The sequence below is a fragment of the Nicotiana tabacum genome, chromosome 24 (genome assembly GCF_000715075.1).
Source record: "Nicotiana tabacum cultivar K326 chromosome 24, ASM71507v2, whole genome shotgun sequence".
NCBI lineage: Eukaryota > Viridiplantae > Streptophyta > Magnoliopsida > Solanales > Solanaceae > Nicotiana > Nicotiana tabacum.
In genome coordinates this window covers 86,966,151-86,980,761 of record NC_134103.1, presented here as the reverse complement: position 1 = coordinate 86,980,761, position 14,611 = coordinate 86,966,151, and the positions used below count along the sequence as shown (strand labels likewise).

At 35.0% G+C, this 14,611-nt stretch overlaps 2 protein-coding genes across 2 annotated transcripts; both read left to right on the top strand.

Annotated features, from left to right (window-relative positions):
* The first annotated feature begins 1,938 nt into the window (after positions 1-1,938).
* LOC107793628 (IQ domain-containing protein IQM3) lies at positions 1,939-7,458 on the top strand. The gene is made up of 10 exons (XM_075248362.1): positions 1,939-2,081; positions 2,189-2,438; positions 3,497-3,611; positions 3,729-3,794; positions 3,917-4,005; positions 4,788-4,875; positions 5,173-5,319; positions 5,408-5,500; positions 6,062-6,163; positions 6,589-7,458. The coding sequence occupies exons 2-10, from the start codon at positions 2,299-2,301 to the stop codon at positions 7,003-7,005; spliced, it is 1,257 nt and encodes a 418-aa protein (XP_075104463.1). The 5' UTR covers positions 1,939-2,081; positions 2,189-2,298; the 3' UTR covers positions 7,006-7,458.
* Positions 7,459-12,160: 4,702 nt separating this feature from the next.
* Positions 12,161-12,595, top strand: LOC142178286 (uncharacterized). Its single transcript, XM_075247616.1, has one exon. The coding sequence runs from the start codon at positions 12,161-12,163 to the stop codon at positions 12,593-12,595; it is 435 nt and encodes a 144-aa protein (XP_075103717.1).
* Positions 12,596-14,611: the final 2,016 nt, after the last annotated feature.

The following is a 14,611-nucleotide window of genomic DNA, read 5'->3' as shown; positions in this document are numbered from 1 at the left end:
ACATGCAACTACCTATCCTCGTCATCTAAATCCTACTATTATTAGTAGTTTAGTACTCCCTCTGTCTCATATTATTAGTCGTGGTTATTAAAAATAATTGTCTCAAATTATTTGTCATTTTAGAAGTTTAAGACAAAATTAATTATCTTTTTCCATTTTTACCTTTAGTAATAATTATCCTTGAAGACTACAAACATCCTAATTATGGATAACTTTGTTCAAATATCAATGAAGAAAGATTAAATATTACTTAAGACATGAATAAGAGTAAAATAGTCAAAATTTCATCATAATTAATTTTTTTTAATTAAGGGGCGTGTACAAAAGAATCATGAGATAATATGAGACGCAGAGAGTAATAGCATATTAAAAGCACATTCATGATCTACTAAATAGATTTCGGGACCTAATAACTAAGTATGGGTGGGAGAAGAAAAATGAGACCAATTATTAGATCCTGCTGGATAGTTCAGCAGTCACTTTTCGATCTCATAAACTTTGAATTCAATGACCTCTCATTGTTTCAACTGTTTATTTAAGTTTTCTTGTCCTTCTTGGCCTATGTTATAACTGCCGTCAAGGAGTGTATCAGAATAAATAGAATTTTTTTTAATCCTTATTTAGGTTGAGTTATGAGCGAAAAAGTACTCTAGGTAAGAACATTTTCGCTTGTAATCGTTATATCTTACAAATAAATTTACCAGACTAATGAATTTTAAATACCAAATAAAAAACTATGTTAAAACCATACAAAAGGAATGATAGTGCTCTTGGTTCATTAGTTATTGGTCAATTTGATTTTTGTTCTTTTGATATATGACTCAACAAATTTAGTATTCAATTAATTAAATTGTAGTATATTTTTGGTTCATATATAGAGAAAATGTGCTATATTTGAACTATTTTTAAAATTATATTACCGTCAAATATGAAGTAATATTACAAACTTAACATAACACACGAGTAAGTAAGCGGTGAAACATTTAATAATTATGGCAAATTATTGAATATTCACGAGAAAATGGATCAAAGATGCACTTTTCAAAGGTCAAATGCGATTAATCATATATTACAAGGACTAAAGCTAGGGTTTAAATAATTGTTTGGTTGGGATATCATATAGGATTAGCTGTCCCACAATTTTAGTACAAAATAGTATACAGAACTAATTAATATCCATAATCAAAATCCACGTCTTATCCCGAGATTGTTATTCCTTGTACCACCAACCAAACGAGCTCAGGGCCGTCTCAACAAGATTCGAGGCCTAAAGTCAAATTTCAGAGAGAGGCCCCAAGTAAGAATATAAAAGAAAAAATTTCAATATAAAAAAGTATAAAAGAAAGATAGAATTATAAAACAAGCTCAATTGATAAGTTGATATACTATAACAACATACGCAGTGAAAACCCACAAAGTGCAAGAAATAATAGATAATAGCAGAAATCAAAGGGTAAGAAACTATAGAGCAAGATAAGTTGATATAATGATATCGAAAAGTGTTGCATTGCTTCAATACGATGATTGCTTGTTATAATGTTTGATATTTTGAAGAAGACAACCCGTTGTCGATTGAGAGACTTTTCAATATTGAGAATAAGAATAGTAAAAGAGAGAAAATGGAAAAGATAAATATAAAAAATAATAATGTCGGCTCATATTAGTTGTTAGGATAAACATGAGTAAAAAAAAAACTAACACCGTCTGTAAGGGAATAATTTATTAAAAATTATTTCATTCTCTGATTATTACGACGATCCTCACATTAATGTTGTTGTACTTTTGCTTCAAAAATTCTTTTTAAAATTTAAATGCACGCATATTTTTTTAATAATATATATATATAATACAACTTTAAGAAAAAAAAATGAGGCCGAGGCAATTGTTTTAGTGGCCTTGTAGTCGAGCAACCCATGAACGAGCTATTAACCCGAAAAAAAAAACACTTTCATCCTCAATTTTACTTAGCCTACCAACAGGCAACAGTTGCGTGGAGTTGACTAAATATTGTTTCCCCCCGAAAGGTGTGACAGCACTGACAGGTGGACTGATCAGCAAAACCACATCGATAACCACGTATAGTATGTGCATTAATGGAACTCTCTGAATACTGAATAATACTTCTCACTTTCTCTCTAGCAATCTTCTTATAGCTACACTTGTTCACCTGTTCATTCTCAATCTTCAGGCTTTGTTGTGAAAACTCACGCTCTGTCAAATTTCGATTTCAACTCTCCTCCATACTACTCCAATACAGAACAATCGGAGCTCCGTGCTTCGGATATTTGGAGCTCCGACATGTCCGCTTCTTCCAATGGCGGGAAATATTATTGCGATCGGTCTGTTTCTAATGCTGCCATGAAAGTGCAGAAAGTTTATAGGAGTTATCGTACGCGGCGCATGTTAGCGGACTCTGCTGTGGTAGCTGAAGTGCTCTGGTACTGCTCACTAACTATTACACAAACTTTTAAAAAATTCTTCATGAGCTTTTTTACTTTAAAGTTTAGATTTTGATTTCAACTTGCTTGGGATTGCGCCCAAGTGCGTGGCCTAGTAATCAGTGAAGGAAAGAGAACTGTAAAGTTTTAGGTTCATATCCCACCAAAAGTGTGGTTTGCTCTAGGTGAGCAGGTTGTGAGTTCGAATCACCCAAGAGCAAGGCGGGGAGTTCTTGGAGGGAGGGAGCCGAGTGTCTATCAGAAACAGCCTCTCTATCCTAGATTAGGGTAAGTCTGCATACAAACTACCTCCCCAAACCTCACTAGTGGGATTATACTGGATTGTTGTTGTTGTTGTTTGTTGTTGTATCCCAGCAAAAGGCAAAAACATTAGTTGATTCATTGTTGTTGTTCTTAGAGGGAGGAAGCCGAATGTCTATCGGAAATCGCCTCTCTATCCTAGATTAGGGGAAGGTCTGCGTATACACTACCCTCCTCAGACCCCACTAGTGAGATTATACTGGGTTGTTGTTGTTGTTTGTTGTTGTATACCAGCAAAAGGCAAAAATAGTAGTTGATTCTTTTCATCTGTTGGGGCAAAAACATTGTTGTTGTTCTTTTCATTTGTTTTGGTGGGAGCTGGTAGTGAGTACTCCATCTCCATGGAATAGTTGAGGCGAACACAAGCTAAAATACGAAAAAGGAAGGATGATAATTATTTCGATAGCACTCTAAAAGTATTAATCATGTGTATTTGTGCAGTTTACTGTGTTATTCTGTGATGAACCTTATGAGACATATTAATTGTTGTCGTGATGTGGTCGTCTATTATTATGCTCTGTCTTACACTGAAAGGGAGGATAGTAATTATTTTCATAGCACTCAAAAAAGGACTAATTATGTATGCTTGTGTTGTTTACTCTGGTTATTCTGTGATGTGATGAGGCGTTGTAATTGTTGCCGTCGTCTATTATTATGCTCTGTCTAGCCTGAAAGGGAGGTAGTAATTATTTCAATAGCACTCTAAAAAGGAGTAATCATAGTACATTTACTTGAAGGTGGCAAGCCATAGATTATGCTCGATTGAATCACAGTACAATTTCTTTCTTCAATTTCTTGAAACCAGAAACGGCCTCTTCCCGGTGGAATCGCATATGCTTAAATGCTTCCAAGGTATATATTGCTACATTTTCATATACCTAACTTCAGGCAGTTTCTGGTTATCACAAACTATTTAGAAGAAAAGAAAAAGATAAGGAAAACTTTAATTGTATTTAGGTATTTTTTCAGGTGGGTAAAGGTCTATCCAAAGATGCCAAAGCTCAAAAATTGGCATTTCAACACTGGATTGAAGCAGTGAGTCACTGTGCTTTGCTTTCCCCTCTGGCTTCCATTTCCCAGCTCTTTGAATATTCACCATTTATTTTGTTGTTTTTTGTAATTTTTGTTTTTTTGACCTTGGTATTGTTGCACTATAGATTGACCCACGCCATCGTTATGGGCATAACTTGCATATTTATTATGAAGAATGGTGTAAAACTGATTCTGGTCAGCCCTTCTTCTTTTGGTAAGAATTTTGACATTGTTTGTTCTCAGAAGATGTTTAAAACAAATTTCATTGTTTAAGATTTTTCCTAGTTTTTTCCACCAAACACTCTTAGAGAAAAGCTTTTCACTTTTTTGCAAAAACTAAAATCTTTGGTTTAGCTTTCCAACTTTTTTATTTGTAAAAACTGAAAAAACTTTTCTGGAAATTGTGTTTGGTCGAAAACGTTTTTCCGGAATGTTAAAAAAGTGGACCTTAGACCTAACTTAATCCCAAAAGTTAGCTCAAGGGATGAGAATTGCCCAAGACCATATAACGAGACTGCAACCCATGATTTTCCTTATTCAAGCACAATTAATCCAGACGTGTATGAATCTAAACACATATTCACTTTATATTCTAACACGAAATTTTTTAGTTCTTGCATTTGCAACAAACGCCAGAACCTGAACTCTTCTTTTGATTTCCGTTCATAGCGACTTGATAAAGTCCAAATAAGTGCAAATCTGCTCCAAGATTATCTAATGTTTCTAACCCCAAGAGGAAATACACGTGCTTCTCGTAAAGTTTTGAAGTTTAAAGGAAATTGGGGCATTCTTTCACCTTATCTTTGTGAAATATTCTTATTTTACCTTAATATGAAGTCCAAGAACATTCTGCATTATTGGCTTCTCTTTTCTTCTGGTTCAGTTTCTTTGACATATGGATAAGACAACATGTATTATTGTGTGATGCTATTTATAAGATGTACGAATCCTAATGGAGTTCTGGTATGGTTACTTAGAAGTTTCTAAAAACTGCAGGTTGGATCTTGGAGATGGCAAAAAGGTTGATCTCAACGAATGTTCAAGATCTAAGCTTCAGAAGCAAAGTATCAAGTACCTAGGACCTGTATGTATCGAATCTTTTGTTACTTACACTCTGCATATCCTGAAGCTTAATGTCAATCATTAGTTATAACAGACAACTGGCTTAAATACTTGTGTGGACACTATCACTCTTTAGTCTTTAAGATTCTGATTAGCACTACTTTACACTATCTGATATGAATATAGTTCTTTTGCATGTTCAAGTAGCCCATTTTTGTGCCCTAAGTGAAGCTATTAACTTCTGCATTATGCTTTAGTCGCACTGGCTGATATTAGCATGCAGTTCTTGATTGTTTCCTCCTAATATTTCTTCAATCAGCAAGAGAGAGAACATTATGAATATATCGTTGCTGAAGGGAGAATTGTGCATGCAAAAACTGGAAATCTTCTTGATACTACTAAAGGGTTGCCAAGGGCAAAGTGGATTTTTGTGATGAGCACGTCAAAAAGACTCTATGCTGGTGAAGTGAGTGGTAAAATAGGTGCTCTATAAATGCTTTTTGATGATCATCCTTGTTATTCCTAATATGGTTGTTTTCCGTAATGTTTTTCAGAAAAAGAAAGGAATGTTTCATCATTCCAGCTTTCTTGCTGGTGGGGCTACTTCAGCTGCTGGAAGACTAGTGGTAGAGGATGGAAGAGTCATCGTATGATTTCTGTTATCTCAATTATCTCAATTGTGTCTGTTAACTCAGTTGTACTTTCTCAATGATTTGTGGCGGTAGTTAAGGGCATATCTTTTAGATCAAACTGATTAGGTAATTTCCATTCCTTTTAGTCACATTTTTTGTCTGACTAGGTAACTTAAACCAATCTAAGTGGGCTACTGCCAAATGCTCAACTCATAGTTTCTCAAATGAGAAAATGTACGGCAGTGACAATCTCCAGTTATTAAAGTGTGATGTTTGTAAAATCATCCTAATTAATCAATATTTTTCATCACTTATAGAACCACATTTATGGAAATTCTTTTTATCATACACCCTGACTTATAGAGATGAAACTCTAGAAGAAGAAAATTGTTTTTACCTTTTTGTCTTCCCCATTACATAAATGTATTCACCAGCTTTATTTGCAAAATGAAAGGTGTGAAAGAAAGAGGATATGCCACCTGAATTCTTTACATCACTTGAAAGCTGAATCGAAGTTGCTGTTTACAGTCATTTGCTTGAAGCTGTGCTGTACTCTTGACATTTTATTCCTTTCAGTCTATTTCAGCATATAGTGGACATTATCGGCCAACGGAAGATAGACTTGACAGCTTTTTATCATTTCTCAATGAAAATGGGGTCAACCTGGATGAAGTCGAGGTTAGTGAAGTTTTTTGTGCCTATTGTCACTTACTCCTTTTGCTTTTAGTGCCTAATGTTTCAGAGCCCTGAACAATCAGATTTTAGGTAATAATGAAATTAATATTAGGAAATGCACCAAGACAGTGTCAGAAATTGAAAAGTATAATCTAGGAGCGATGCAAGCCCTCCAACCCGTCAAAGCCAGGCATCAAATAACTGGGATTATTCTCCTTACAAAAACAGGAAGAAAAAAAAAACGAAAAAATTCTTGATCTTAAGGATAGGATTCAACTCGATCTTGCTCTTCTTTAGTACTAAATGATATATCACATGAATGCTTGCCTTACTGTCTACTTTGCATATTATTTTACTTGCCTTTCTTTATGATAACTTCTCCATTTTTAGACTAATATAATCCATGTCTTTTCTGATTCTATCATCAGATTGGAAAGGCAAATGAAGCCTATGAAAGCTATGATGATGGGATGTCTATTGAGAGTGGCTCTGCATCTGAATTTTCAGCTCTATCAAATTCTCCTTCTCAAGCTGATTTTCTAAAGGAAGGGGAAGAAAGCCTTCTCTTGGTATCAGATGGAAATCTGGTAGCTCAAACAAGTAGGTATAACCGATCGCTCTCGGGTGGTCTTCATATCCCAATAGCAGATGTGCCAAAGACTGCAATACTGCGAAGGATCCATTCCGAGAAGTCCACAAAGTCGTATCAACTGGGGCATCAACTTTCCATGGCGTGGTCAACAGGTGCTGGACCAAGAATTGGCTGTGTTGCTGACTTCCCTGCTGAGCTAAGATGGCAGGCCTTGGAACTGACTAACCTCTCACCTAGACCTTGTTCTGTATGATCAACTCCCAGGGCAATTCGTATGTACTCTTGTTTAACTTGCAGCTTATATCTCTCTACTTCTTGGCAATAGCATCATAACTCCTCTTGAACCTCGCTTCCTGCTAAAAGTATTCTGTAGCCGTGTGTAGCAAGTGTAAATGCCTTGTTCTTCTGCTTATTCTCTCAGCCAAAATCAAACAAATATGCGACTGTTAATAATGTGAGCAATTATGACCCCTCTGTACGTTCGAGAGCCGAAGTAAATTTTGCTTAACCCCCTTAATCTTTTGGGTTTTGGAAATAATGCCCTTTCACCTTGTGAATGGAAAATAATCTCCTTAAATTTAAATCAAAGGCAAAACATCAGTTGGTTCGTTATATGTACTTTTAAAATGTAAAAAATATGACCTTCAATTAGTATGGATTATAACATGTACTGATTTCTTATTCAACCAATAGCATTGTATAGAAATTAAAATTTCGTACATATCTTTTTTCTCCTTCAGTTTTTTCTTTTAATATTAAAAGCAGTTTCATGCATTTTTTTTGTAGAGCTTCAAATATTAAAGATGTCTTGATCCATTTTGTTATTTGCGTTTGCTCGTATTGAAATCAACTAGTCATGTAAAATACTGATTTTATTTTCATGTTATTCTTATATATTCTAGTTTTAATTAATTTTAAAACTATTTAATTTATTATAATTTTAAATGTTAATATAGTTTATTGGTGATATGATATTGAACCTTTTTTTAAAACCACCTAAAGTGTTGATTTAATGGGGTTTTCTATTTCAGGCAAAAAAGTACTCCCTCCGTTTCAATTTAGATGAGGTAATTTGAATCGACACAGAGTTTAAGAAAAGAAAAGAAGGTTTTTGAAACTTGTGGTCTTAAAAGCTTAAGGGGTAAAAGTTTTGTGGGGCCATGACATTTGTGTGATTATAAAAGCTTCTCATTATGAGTAAAATGGGTAAAATGAAGAATTTAAAGTTGAATTACTTCCAATTGTAGAATTGTGTCATTCTTTTTTTTTAACGGACTAATAAAGAAAGTGTGTCATCTAAATTGAAACAGAGGGAGTACGATTTAGATATTATGGCGGTTTAGATAAAATTTTACCCATTTCTATAATATTATTGGGTACTTTTTGGTAATTTTTCTTTTGAAACAAAAAATCATATAATAAGTCATCCTAATTAAAGGTCATTTTTCACACTTGAAAATATATGCCAATGACCCAACTCATTTTTGGACTCAGACTTCACCGACGCCTAAATTTTAAAAATGCGTAAGTTATCTCCATGTGTGACCTATAGTTTATGAGTTTGAGCTGTGAACAATTAATGCTTGCATTAAGGTAGACTGTCTACATCACACTATTTGGGATGTGACACTTCCCTGGATCCTGCGAGAATACGGGATGCTTTGTGCACCACACTGCCTTTTTAAAGGTTAAAGTGAAATCTACTCGAAGTGTAAGCTTTTTATTTGGGATTTTGTCATAGTGTGGCAACGTACCCACTTAACTAGCAGAAAAGGCCCTAGTCATAAATATTGGCATCACGCAACCAACAAATATATATTGCAATAATAATGTGTTTATTTAAATATATATCACAATTTTAATTTTCCTCTTTGTAATATTAAAATGTATAGTAAAATTTTATTTTTATTCTTTTTTATCTAAAATATAAAATTATAAATATAGTTGTTTAAAATTTATTATTATCTCTGTATCAATATATGTCACAATAAAAAAATTATATTATTTGTATATCGTAATGTATAACATATCAAACAATGTGTATACCAAAATGTATATTAAAAGTTTATTTTTCTTCTTTGTGTATATTAATTTTTTTTCTTTGTATATCAAAATGTATATTAGAAATTTAATGTTTTCTTTATATATCTCAACGTATATCAAAAAAAAAAAAAAAAAGAACTTTGTGCGTTTTTTAAGCATCTTTGTACGTTCCAATGTATAACACATTGTTTTTGTGGATATACACAAAAATATATGCAAGAAATACATTGATATACAAGATTAAAATCAAAACTTTTTTTTTAATTTTAAAAAAAAGGCAGAATGGCCTAAATGGCACCTGTACTTGTGCCACTTTGTCATGACGGTCCCCAAACTTAAAAGTTTGCCAATTGAACACTTACACTCATTCAAACCGTGAATAATAAACGCTTATGAAAGGAGGCTGCCAGTGCGTGTAATACAAACGCCTACATGTTGGACGCCACGTCAATAAAATTAGACCATGTAGGCTCCAAGTCACTTATTATGGCCACATAGGAAAATAAAACAGGAAAGGATTATTTACCCCCCCCCCCTCCCCAAAAAAAACTCAAATTTTCCCCTCATTTTACAATTACCCGCGTAGTTGGGACTTAGAAAGTATCGAACAACAGTGAGTCTCTCCCCTCTTCTCCGTCATCGTTGCCGGGGTTTTCATCATCGCAGTTGATATCGAAATTTGTGGGGGTAAGTTTCTTCACCTATTCTTCATATTTTGTCTTTATTGATCTTCATTTCTCTCAATATATGGGGCTTTTGCTCTGTTTAGGATTTTTAGGGGAAGGCTGGGTTAAGTCATAATTGATATTTAATTTTTCTCAATATATGGAGCTTTTGCTGTATTTTGTTATATGTTGGAGTGAAAACCCTTTTTAATGTAGTGTCATGCATGTTATTCCGTTAAGTTTTTTTTTTTTGGTCAAAACAGAATTTCATCTTAGGTTTATGCATTTTTTTTGTGAAGTTTGTTGGGTCTCCTTCTTGTTAGTGATCCACCAGAGTATTTTTGAATATTATAGGGTATTGTGGGGACGAAAAAGGAATCTTGAAAACTTTTTTACTTAAGAAATCTGTCTTTTTTGTTGGTTTGTTTATGGAGTTGTGTAAAGGTGTAACTTTTGATAACAAATAGTCATTGATAACACTGCTTTTTTTATTACTTTGCACGTATGAGAAGAAAATGGCTTCAAGCCTAATTAACCTACAAATCCACCACAATGGTAATTTTGTATCGGACCCTGACCTAAGGTATGCAAATGGACTACCTTGTCCTCAATTAGCTACAGTTGATGTTGATGAGCTGCATATTATGTTGTTTCACAAGTTTGCTAGGGACTTAGGATTTTTAGAAGTTGATTTGTTTGGATGCAAAGTTAACAAAAGGGGTGGTTATTACGTTTTAAAAACAGATGTTGATGTGTTAAAGTTTCTTAATATATTGAAAGGTGGTGACTTTGTTGATGTTTGTATTGTCCATAAAATTAGTGATCCTATTCTTGTTGAGGATAAAACTAAACTAGACCCCACTATACAAATACATGGGCATGACATTGGGTTAAATGCTAGGGCTGATGTGTCACCTCCCAACAATGATATAAATAGGACTGAAAATGACAAAGATAAGGGTAAAGGGATAGATATAAATAGAGAGATAGAAGAATCAGATGAAGGTGAAGGTAATAACTTCTCATCCTATCACTTTCAAACATCATAATCTGATTTTGACGAGGACTTTGATGATTCTAAAGGGTTTGACTCACTGTTTGAGATAGATGAGAACATTGAAGAGTGTAGTGATTTGGAAGATGACTTAGCTGAAATTAGACAGTCTAAAATCAACAAAAAGAAGGATGCCCAAGTAAATATAGATGAGATACCATCTGGTTCAGTTGGTATAGATTCTGGTTTTGAAGATATGCATAAGAACAAAAGGGGAAAATATGAAGGGAAACTAGGAGGGGATGACCAGTATTTTGATAGCTCAGATCCAGGTAGTGAGTGTAGTGATGATAAAAGAGAACTTGTTGGCACTGATGAAGTAAGGGACGCACCATCTAGGAATCCAAGTAAGAAGGTCTACTTTGACACAAGTTGCAAAAAAATATTATTTGAACTGTATATGATATTTGAGAATGTTGTACAGTTTAGGGGGGCATTGCAGACCTATTCTATTCAAAAAGGTGTGAACCTTAAGTTGAAACCTAATGAGAGGGAAAAGGTTAGGGCAAACTGCACAAAGAAAGGTTGTCCGTGGCATATCCTTGACATCATAGAAGGTAGCACCAGAAATTTTAGGGTGATTACATACTACCCTGTCCACAAATGCTTCAAGAAGACAAGGAACAAGATGTGTAACCACCATGGATTGCAAAGAACTTCAAAGACAGAATAATTAGTGAGCCTCAAATTAAGCTTCATCAAATTCAAGCCTTAATTAGGAAAGCATATGGTCTGTATGTGAGTAAAACTTCTTGCAGAAGAGCAAAAATGATAGTTATGAAGGAGAATATGGGTGATTACAAGAAAGAATTTGCTAGGCTTCATGATTATGCAGAAATGCTAAAGTCTACTAATCCTGGAACTACTATAGTGATAAGGACATCTAAAAATGCAGAACCTGGCAAGGAGGTGTTTATGGGCATTTATGTCTGTCTTGAAGCATTAAAAACTGGATGGTTAAAAGGGTGCAGAAACATAATTGGCTTTGATGGTGCATTCCTAAAGGGAACATGTAAAGGTGAACTGCTTTCCTACATTTTCAAGGATGGAAATAATCAAATGCACCATGTGGCTTGGGCAATAGTTGAAAAGGAATCAAAGGATACATGGTCTTGGTTTATCAAATGTCTTAAGCATGATCTGAACTTGACAGAATCTGAAGGAAAAGGGCTGACAGTCATGTCTGATATGTAGGAGGTATGGTTTCTAACACTTTGTCTTTAAAGTGTAATTATTTTCATTTATGTTTAAGTTATAACAATATAATGTTGTTGATTATAGGGTATTCATCTAGCCATAACTCAGTTATTGCCAAATGCTGAGATGAGGTGGCGTGCTAGACATATCTGGGCTAATTGGAAGTAAACTTGGCCTCGTGAGGAAAGGAGGAAAAAATTCTGGCAGTGTGCAAGAGCTACATTTGAAGTTTACTTTAGCAAGAAGTTGGATGAAATGGTCCAGCTGGGGGAAATATCGTTCAAGACTTACTGAAATACAACAAGGAGACATGGTGTAGGGCATACTTCAAAGAACATAGTAAGTGTGATGTAGTGGAGAACAACATATGTGAGACATTCAATAGTTGGATATTGGTAGCTAAGCACAAATCTATCATTACTATGTTAGAGGAAATTAGAATCAAGTATATGGAGAGGATGAATAGCATGAGAGAATTTTCTGGAAAATGGGTAGGTGGTATATCACCCATGGCTATGAAAATACTTGGAGAGAATGCTCAAAGGGCAGCCAAATGTGAAGTCAAATTTAATGGTAAAACAGGGTATGAGATCCAGGATGGATCATATAAACATGTTGTTGACTTTAGGAGGTGTTCCTGTACTTGTAGATCATGGCAACTCAAAGGAATTCCACGTGCACATGCAATTACATCAATGCATTATAAGAACTATGAGGTTGAGCCATATGTTGACCATTGGTATAGGAAGGACACCTACCTTAAGGCATACAACATATTCATTCAACCTTTAACTAGTATGAATTTGTGGCCAAAAAGCACACTGCCAGCTATTGAGCCACATGTTATAACTGCAATGCCAGGAAGGCAAAAGAAAAAAAGGTGAAAAGCTGCTGATGAACCAAAGAAGAAGTTTGGGAAGGGTACAAGGATAGGGAGACAAATGAGATATTCTTTGTGCAAGACTCTTGGACATAACAAGAAAAGATGTCCATTAGCAGTAAGTATTAATGTTCTTCGTGGTCATTATCAGATGAATTCAATTACTAGTGTTTGTTTTGTTATGTGTATGCAGAGAAATCAAGGGGGAAGGGCTGGGACTAGTTCAGTTGGAGGTGAAACTGCATCAGGTGGAAGGGCTGGAACTAGTGGAAGTGCATCAGTAGCAGCATCAGTAGCTTCAAATATGGAAAATAGCACCTTCACTCAACCAATCACTGATCCAAACACACAACAATCAACTAATATTGCTGGAGGTCCAAAAGGGAAGACCAATGAGCCTAGAAGAGGTGGTGCAAATGCAGGGTCTAAGAGACCAAAGGCAGCAGGATATGGTGTGCTATTTGATTCAAGTGGCACTGTGATACAGAGGGTAAATATTTCCACTTAATTACACAATCAACATATATAGTTTACTAAATAATCCCTCACTCACAACCTTTTATCTTTATACAGTCTAGAACTACTGACAGAGTAGTACATAATCCTTCTACACTCATAAGTTCCGCCCCTACCAACATTGAACTTAGGTTCAAACCCCCTAGGCTAATGTGGAAGGGTCGAGCTGCAATTACACAAAAGCAGCTGCAAGAACAGAGTTACAGAAGGGCAAACTCTGTTACAACCACTCAACCCACACCAATGACACAATCCACACCAATCAACCAAGCCACAACAGATATTAATTGAAGTGCTCAACTGATATTTTGAAGACTTATTCATGGATGTTTTTGTTGACTGCCTGTGGTAGACAATATTTTGTAAAGCTACTTCATTATGTATGTTTTTGTTGACTGCCTATCGTAGACAATATTTTGTAAAGCAATTTTCTTATTTTGGATGTTTTATTAACTGCCTATAACATGCCATGATATTAGTAGTTCTTGTACTTGCTGCCGTAATGGAACCTTTGTCAATATATTCCATGAACAAAATTTTACATCAACACAAAATATGTAGCTTAAACCCAGAAAATAAGAAAGTACACTATTAATCCTGTACACATAACATAAGAGATAACATTAGAACAACTACAACCGCAATTAAATAGCAGCAACTTTGAACATCGACCTTCCTTGTCTTCTCTGACAATGGCATCGATCACTCTTCTTAATAAGACCCGCAAGAAGAGTCTTGTAGTGTTCTTCCTCAATCGCAGGATCAACCCATCGGAAAAAGCCACAACTTTCACCAATCTCATATCTTCGGCAGCCTAGGAACCTTCTTCCAGGATTGGTGGGAGTTCGTGATATTTTAAGATCTGCAGCAAGTCCACAATAACACAAAGATTCCTTCTTCATTGCTAAAGGAGAAGACGCGACAGTAGTTTATTTCTTGCCGGAGAAGAAGAAAATAATCGACTTTCAAAAGAAAAGGAGATGGAAAAAATTTATGGGCTATGAAGAATCCCAGCAAAAAAATTTATTTTGATAGAAATCAGCTTCTATAATGTTCAACAATGGAGAATAAGGTAGAAAGAAGAAGATGGTTGTTAAATAGGCCACATTATTACCGTTAGGGCTTTTTAAACTGCCTTCACATCCCTTATAGGCGTGTGAATCACGCACTAAAGCCAAATATGATACATAGGATCAATCACATAGGATAAGCGTTTATTATTCACGGTTTGAATGAGTGTAAGTGTTCAATTGGCAAACTTCAAAGTTTGGGGATCGGCATGACAAAGTGGCTCAAGTATAAGTGCCATTTAGGCCATTCTGCCCCAAAAAAAAAAAGATATCAAACGGAATTCAACACAGTTGCACTACGGAATTCAACATAGCTGCACTCGCCACTCGGCAACCCAAAAATTAGGTTTAGCAAGGAGATATCTATATTTATCTATCTATATACTATATTAATAGCACGAACGCCCTTAGCGAAATGTCGTTCGACTTTTTTA

Bases quoted from the DNA above. Each gene is read 5' to 3' on its own strand.
- LOC107793628 (XM_075248362.1), top strand. From the start codon at position 2,299: ATGTCCGCTTCTTCCAATGGCGGGAAATATTATTGCGATCGGTCTGTT. The intron at 3,795-3,916 runs GTGAGTCACTGT...GTTGCACTATAG, and splicing joins TTCAACACTGGATTGAAGCA to ATTGACCCACGCCATCGTTA. The intron at 5,320-5,407 runs GTGAGTGGTAAA...AATGTTTTTCAG, and splicing joins AAAGACTCTATGCTGGTGAA to AAAAAGAAAGGAATGTTTCA.
- LOC142178286 (XM_075247616.1), top strand. From the start codon at position 12,161: ATGGAGAGGATGAATAGCATGAGAGAATTTTCTGGAAAATGGGTAGGT.